The sequence below is a fragment of the Misgurnus anguillicaudatus genome, chromosome 22 (assembly GCF_027580225.2).
Source record: "Misgurnus anguillicaudatus chromosome 22, ASM2758022v2, whole genome shotgun sequence".
Taxonomy (NCBI): domain Eukaryota; kingdom Metazoa; phylum Chordata; class Actinopteri; order Cypriniformes; family Cobitidae; genus Misgurnus; species Misgurnus anguillicaudatus.
This window is the reverse complement of record NC_073358.2, coordinates 790,239-797,836: the sequence shown is the minus strand read 5'-3', so window position 1 is coordinate 797,836 and position 7,598 is coordinate 790,239. Positions and strand designations below refer to the sequence as shown.

At 35.4% G+C, this 7,598-nt stretch overlaps 1 protein-coding gene across 1 annotated transcript in view; it reads right to left on the bottom strand.

The window, feature by feature from the left end:
* Positions 1–4,180: 4,180 nt before the first annotated feature.
* The window catches only part of eng (endoglin), a 43,267-nt gene continuing 39,849 nt past the window's right edge, over positions 4,181–7,598 (bottom strand). Inside the window, exons 13-14 of the mRNA XM_073860352.1 lie at positions 7,346–7,393; positions 4,181–7,268 (exon numbers count right to left, since the gene is read on the bottom strand). Of these exons, the coding sequence (XP_073716453.1) occupies positions 7,132–7,268; positions 7,346–7,393 (185 nt within the window). The 3' untranslated portion in view covers positions 4,181–7,131. The remainder of the gene's footprint in view (positions 7,269–7,345; positions 7,394–7,598) is intronic.

Here is a 7,598-nt window from a genome sequence, read left to right as displayed (position 1 = left end):
GGAGATATTTTTGCTTGTTTTATGCAAATGTGATATTTTTGGTCTAACTTATTTGCTTGGGTCGTTTTTCTCATGAAGAAAAAGCATCTTAATTATATTTTTACTGAAAACAAGACAAAAATACTAAGAAAGTCATTTTTTTAGTTTATAAGCAAATCATCTTCACACCTTATGAGATGGAAACTAAACTGTGACAAGTCCAACCCTAAAACGACATTTTAACAAGAAAAGTGTCAATAAAACAACACTTAAAACAGTGAGTCAGTTGATGGGAATGTTAAAAAGTATCTTGTAACAGAAAGACTGAAAAGAATAAAACCATCATGTGTTGTTGTTGTTGTTGTGTACAGTAAACTATTGTCTGTTATGCACTGTGTGTCCAATCTGAAATGATTTGGAAAGATGCACTCAGTCTGACTGTATTATTGACACCAGACAGACCGTACAGCTTATGACACTACATCAATACTCGACTCTTCTCATTTTACAGAAGGAAAGGATTTGTATCTTGTTTTATTAAAAGTGTGAAAGTGATGTCAGCCTGTGAACCAAACAAACAGAAGTCAGGCATTGTACACCTGATACTCCAGATGATGATCTACAAATCAACAACATGATCACCTTACGTTCTTCATCCATGATCTCTTTAAAGATTTCTCTGATATATGGAAGTCATGACATAAAGCTCAATCTTGAGTAAAGCAGATCTCACTCATTTAGATACTGTTAGTCATTCCTGTAAGTTAGTTGTGCTGTCATAGAGGAGCAGAGCTTCATTGTTTAAAAACAAGACTCATCAGATTCATCTTTACGAACATTTGACAGTTTCTGACAGTACGTCCTCCTCATCAGATCATCTTAAAACTCTCGCACTTATTTTCTCATGTCATCATCATCACTCTTCTCAATAAAATCTTCATCAAACACGTTTCACAACATCCACCCGTCTTCACAGCACATCTGTATTTATATCAGTACTGAGAAAACACAGCGTGGGAAGCTTACTAGTAATAAGTGCATCAGTGAGACTCACATACAGAACATACTGTACACAATTAAAACACAACAGACTGAACTTTACAAGCATTTTCTCCGAGCCGTCTATAAAAAAGAAATATAGTAAAATCCATTTTACACATTTACAGAACAAATTGTCGGGTTACTGTCATTTGTAGCAAATCTCACAACAATGGATAAAAAATATAAACAGAGAGAATTTAATATTTATTCATTTATTCATTTTATGAATCCTGTGAAAATCTTATTAAGATAAAAACATTCCTGCAACTTTAGTGCTAATGGATTTCATTAAAACTTTATTTACTGTAAACTCCAACAACAGTACAAACCTGTGTTTAATCCCATTAACTCTTTGCTTTGTGTGTCTGATATGAGCTGAGATTCTCAATATACACTAAACCCTCAACACAAAGATACAGATATCTGTCTCTATTCTCTCTGGTTTATGTTCAGCTGAAGGTTCAGACTGACAGCTCATTCATTGTCTTGTGCATATATCTGATAATGAGCCTGAGGGACACATGACACCTAAAAGACTATCACTGTGTAAAGAGCCATTTCTCTTAGCTTAAGATTGTTTAGCTTCCTTTTTCCTTAGGAAAAGTGTCTGTCAGCAGCTTTGGGAAAAGTAGGACACTCTGACCTACTATACGCACCTTTACTGTTTTAATAGTAAGATCAAATGTTTTGTGAATATGACCCCTAGACTTCATCAGACTCATTTATGTGATATGCATTGAATGTAGATGACATGGGTGAATTATCTTTAATAATACAAGTAGCTCTTATTGTCTGTGTATTGGTAATAAATATCAAACACTGCCCAGTGTATTCCTTGAAAAACATTTAAAGGTTATTGTTATAAATCTGTAATGTTGTGATATTGTGCCTCAGTCAACAGCTTTCTTTAAAGGTGGCAAAACCTCAATTTTGAAACATATAAAGAAGCTACAGAAGCCGGCACAGGACAAACACACAACGTCCGAGACAACGTAATGAAAAACACACTCTATAGATCAGTTTGTGCGTTTAGTGCTACTGTAGAAACATGACCGCAACTTCCATGTAAGGAGATCTGCGGTGTATGAAGCTAAAAACAACTCATACTTAGATAATAAAAACAATACAGTTTATTATGTAAGGTGTTTACACACCACTGATAATACGGTTATGTACATTAGATTGCATTTCTATCAGGAGATACTCCTAAGTTGATCACTTTAAGTCTAAGCTTAAGAAATTCTTCTTTAACAAAGCATTCACATAACTCGTCTGGGTAATATACTTATGCCGCAATAGTTAGCCTGCCTGGAGCCTGCAGATTTTAAATCACAATACTGTGTGACACTTCATTACATGTGAACGGCCCCTACGCTAATAGAATTCCATTTCTCTCTCCCTGTCTTGTCCTCAACCCCGAGGACAATGAGACCAACAGACCCAGTTCCTGTTGCTGTGAAAGTCATCACACCGCTGATCTACTGACCGTCCTTCACCGTGATGCCCAGCCGATGCCTGACCAGCGACCACCAGCTGAACCAGTTTAATCCGCTTACTCGCTTCATATCCCTATTGTGTTTATATATATATATATGTATCTCTCTCAAGGGTTTTTGTCCTCCTAGGAGTTTTCCCACAGGGTTTTTCTTCTAGGGGTTTTTTCATCCCCGGGAGAGTTAGCCAACATTGGCTTAACTTAGCACTTGTATAAGTTACATTATTACTACACTTGCTTGTACGGTTTATTCTTAGCCGCTGTATTCTGCTTCTTATATTATCTATAGACTATTCTGTGTTTTCACCTACATCTACTCATGTAAAGCTGCTTTGAAACAATTAACGATTGTGAAAAGCGCTATATAAAGAAAATTTTATTGAATTGAATTAAAAGTTAAAGGTGCCAAAGAATGCATGTTAATAATCTGTTAAATTGTTCTCTGATATCTAAAAAGAAGGTTTGTGGCTTTATTAAGTGCAAAAATGATCCAGAGTCAGTTTTATATGTCCATTTACAACCCTAATATTTGCCTTTAGAATAAAATGGTCTATTATTACCTTATTTGAAAGGGTCATGAATAATAATGTTGATCTCTGCTCTGATTGGCTATTTCTCCTTCAGTAGCTCTGTGTGTGTGTGTAAACAGATCCTATGTTTGAGTCAGTATCAGATTTTGAGGAATAATCAATTGTTTGGAGATTGTTAATGGACGTTTCTGAGTGGTAAATTTGTGTTTTTTTCAGTTTGGACCTGCAAAACGTAACTGTAACGTCAATAGTAGAACTTCAGCCTAAACACTAGCATACAGCATTAACTAGCATATACTCATCAGTCACAACTTTGTTTTTAGCATTGTAACAAAATTGTACTTAATTTAATGTTGGGGGTGTTCATCTCGACTGTAACTTCACAGTTGGTGTTATGTTGTGATTGGTCTGTTTCCAGCAGTCGGTCTTTTGCATGCATGAGGTTTACATAAGAAGGAAACAATCGTGTTTGAGGATCATGATATGTAATTAACATGTACAAGACACTTATTATTCATCTATGACTACATAAATACAGTTTTACATTCTATGGCAATTTCCAATATTCAAATTTCTAAAGGTATCATTTAAAAAGATCTTAATATGAACCATTAGGTACACATTTGGTACCAATATGTACCTCTGAGGTACTTTTTTTTGGTACATAGGTGTAATTTTTGAAAAGGTACAGCCCCAGTGAAAGCTATAGGGTAAATATTTTGACCATTATTTCTGTGAGCTTAAGCCCAACAAGGGAACAAAAGGAAATAAATGTTGACATCTATGATGATGAGTTTATGAAAGTGGCTTTTCAAAGTATAGATAAAATCACATAACTTTGTAATATTCATATTCAATAAGCATTAGTGAAATTAGCTATTTTTCACATCTCTGCACTATGACAAAACTCTTTATGTCACGATTCTAATGACATGATGTACCACAAAGTTTTGCAAAGATGCAATAATGGAACTGAACTTGACCCCTAATGATCACAAATCAGTGTACAAGATGATGTCACATAAGGGAAATGATGTCATAGGTGGTTATGTTTGATTAATAGTTTTTAAAGCTGAAGTGGGTTTAGTCATGAAATACTGTTGAGAACAATAAAACAATTTAAGACAAACAAAAGTATTTACAATCAAGATTTTTAATTTGGAAAAATGTTTAACAGAATTCATGTGAACACAAAAGTTTCTGTGATACAAAAGTAATGAAAATATCTTATAATTATGCATATTTGTATTGTTTTGTAATAGTAAATTGGAGCGATTGTTTTAAACCAAGTCCAAATTGAATTCAAGCTGATTTTTCCAGCACACCGAACATCAGCGTGAGAAGCCGAGCAGAACTTCAGCTGAGAGATCAACAGTTCTCAGAACAGGACATTCCCAGAACATCACTGCAAAAACCAATAAATAAACTCATAATGGACATTAATGTGATGAATGAAATTAAAGTCAGACTTTAAAATAGTTCAGAGGAGAAATATGACCTCAGATGATGAAGATACATTCAGTAAGTGTTTTCAAAAGAAAACGCTCTGCACAACCCATACGGCAAAAAATACATTTCTCTGGAAAAAAATGTTTTAAATATATATGCTAAATACATTTTGTAGAAAGTAAAGCTTCATTAAATATATTTTTGAATTTGAACATATAGTTTTAACTTTCATATATCAACATATATTTCAAAATGTATTTCAGGGGCAAACAAATACATTTCTAATTTTACAATCCATACAGCAAAAAATATATTTTAGATATAGTTTATATAAAATACTACATTTTATGAAGAACAATTTTAACCTTTTTAAACCTGTCATGTTTGTAACCAAGTTTTTTTTCCAATGAATATAAATGTTTAAAATATATACGATAATTGACGACGGGCCATTGAATTATTCGAAAATAACGCACACTTAAAGTGGTGACGCGGCACGATATGATGTGGTGCTGTTATACTGTGGCTAAGCGTTATTTTCAAATAATTCAATTATTCCTTTTATATTAAAGACACTGTTATGGTGGTTATTTTAAGACATTTGGCAGGTCAGGTGTGAATTTATCAAAAAAATAATGCATTCCTTTCTCAACCAATCAGAATAAAGCATTCAACAGTCCAGTGGTCTACCCAGTCTCACAAAATTATGTATATTATTCTTTTTCGTGATACCGTCACAAATTTTCATGGTTTTTTGTGATTGTATCACAAACCTCCGCCTGTGTGTCACTGCCATGCACTGGTCCCCAAACAGCTTTTTCCTGTTTTCAAACCAATATCGCTTCGGTTTAGGGTTAGATTTTGTGTTTGCATTAGGATGTCACTTGAAGGATTGGTTTACTACTTTTTTCTGATTTATTGTCGCTTGGCGTTGGGGTTAAAGTTGGGTTTTGGTAAGGATGTCATTTTATGTAAATCTAACCCTAAACCGAAGCGACAATGGTGAGAAAATAGCACAAAACAGTTGAGTAACAAATACATGACAATGACACACAAGCAGAAACCCGCGACACGATCACGAAAAAACATGGAAATTCGCGACAGCATGACCAAAAAGAATCAAAATTATGTGACTATAGGTATGTAATTTCATGAGACTAGGCTGCCTGTGGTATAAATCATTTTTAAAATATATTTTAAAATATACAAAAATGGCCAAAAAATATATTGGTGAAAATACATTATTGTAAACATATTCCAAAATATATTTCAGTAAATATATTTTTTCTCCATTTTTTCTATATTTAAAAATTAAAACATTATTTTGCCCTATGGGAACACAGAAATACAGATGTTAATATAAAAATAACAATATAAAATAATAACCATACAGACATAATTATATAAACATAGCACAGATATTGCACAAATGCTCAAGTGGCATTTTACACACATCTGCCGTTAAACGATCTGAGTTCACTCAAAAATAAAACCAAACGACTTAAAGGGACACTTCACCCATTTACATAAAGCTTTGTATAGTTGGAACCCCAGTCATGTTTTTGAATGGTCGTGCATCATTTCCTCAGTTGCCGCTGAGACGGGAGAAATACAGATTCCAGTGTTGCACTTCCTTCTTTCAATGATGTAAAAATCATCATTTTGCATCATTGAAAGCAGGAAGTCCAATAACTTTGTTGAGGGGGTGTGAGACTACAAACACCCCCTTTCTCGGTCAAATAGGCACCAAATTCGAAATTTTTGTTACATTTTGACTACAAATTAGATGCACTTTTAATAAAGATGAATGTTTCTACGGGTGAAATGTTCCTTTAATAGATGTAGTGATATGACTTATTTTATGATCATTTTTGAGGGAAGTCATCATTTAACAACATTATCAAACACAAACTCATCTAGAGATGAATAAATTCACATGAATGTACTGTATAGTGTGAACGCTTGTAAAAGAAGCTACATCAGATGTAAATCAGTAAAAACGATGAGGTTCATTATGACTACTAGGTAAGAGCCGAGTAAAATAGAAATGAATATTTATACATATTTATACAATTTCATTTTGACTGTGCGGTTTTACAAATTTCTCAAGTTGATGTATAAAAGATGAAAGTGATATAACTCACAGTTAAAGATAAGGGATGGGGGGGGGGTTCACGTCTGTAAAACTAACACAGATGTTGTCACTGTTGAACCCAAATGAAACACTCCGAGGTAGCCATTTCCCAAAACGTCCCAAACAATTGAGACAGCATCTACAGTAAGAAACACTGTACTGTAGACCATGGCCAATGTTTAGATTCATTTCTGGATATCTGTCTGTGAATCAGACCGTGAAAGGTTCCTCGGAGTCGAGTTGGAGCGTCACGGAGACCAGCCGTTGTTTGTCTTTCTCTTCGTTTGCCTCCACGACAGAGACGCAGGCAGAGGAATGTGATGAATTTCCTGTTAGTTCCTAAGAGGTTGTGCTTTGTTTTTCCTGTGGTCGGTATCCAAGGTTCTTTTTCTTCTCGGAGTCTGATGATTTCCTGTAGCCGGTGACTGTGAGGTAAAGGAACATTTCGGGACTGATTCATGCTCTCGTTTTAACCCCTTCGTCGTTGTGAAACGGGTCGGGCGTTACGCCATGCTGCTGGTGGGTGTGCTTTGAGTGCTGCCGATGCTTGCGTTGGCGCTGCTGTTTTCAGACGGGGATGTGCGGGTGGAGACCGGCTGACGTTTGCTAAGACCGCACGGGCATCCGGACAGAGAAAAAACTGCACGACAGAAAGAAAGGGACCGATAAGCGCCCCATAAACAAACGCTGTGACAATGAGATTTATCTGAGGTTTACCTGACAGCTCGGCTGCCGTGGATCTCATATCCAGAGCTCCAGCGGGCCCTAAAACACAAAGTCACACGTCAGCCCCTCAATATAACATATACAGTACATACAGTACATCAAAACCATCACAACAACGCTCAACACAACTCAAAGAGACCCTTGATGATGATGATCTGTCTGCAGCGTTACTGTACTTAACTGTTTCATCATATTTCTAGAGGAAACTTGTTAGATGTGCTTTCTTCAAATCTTCCTACAGGAG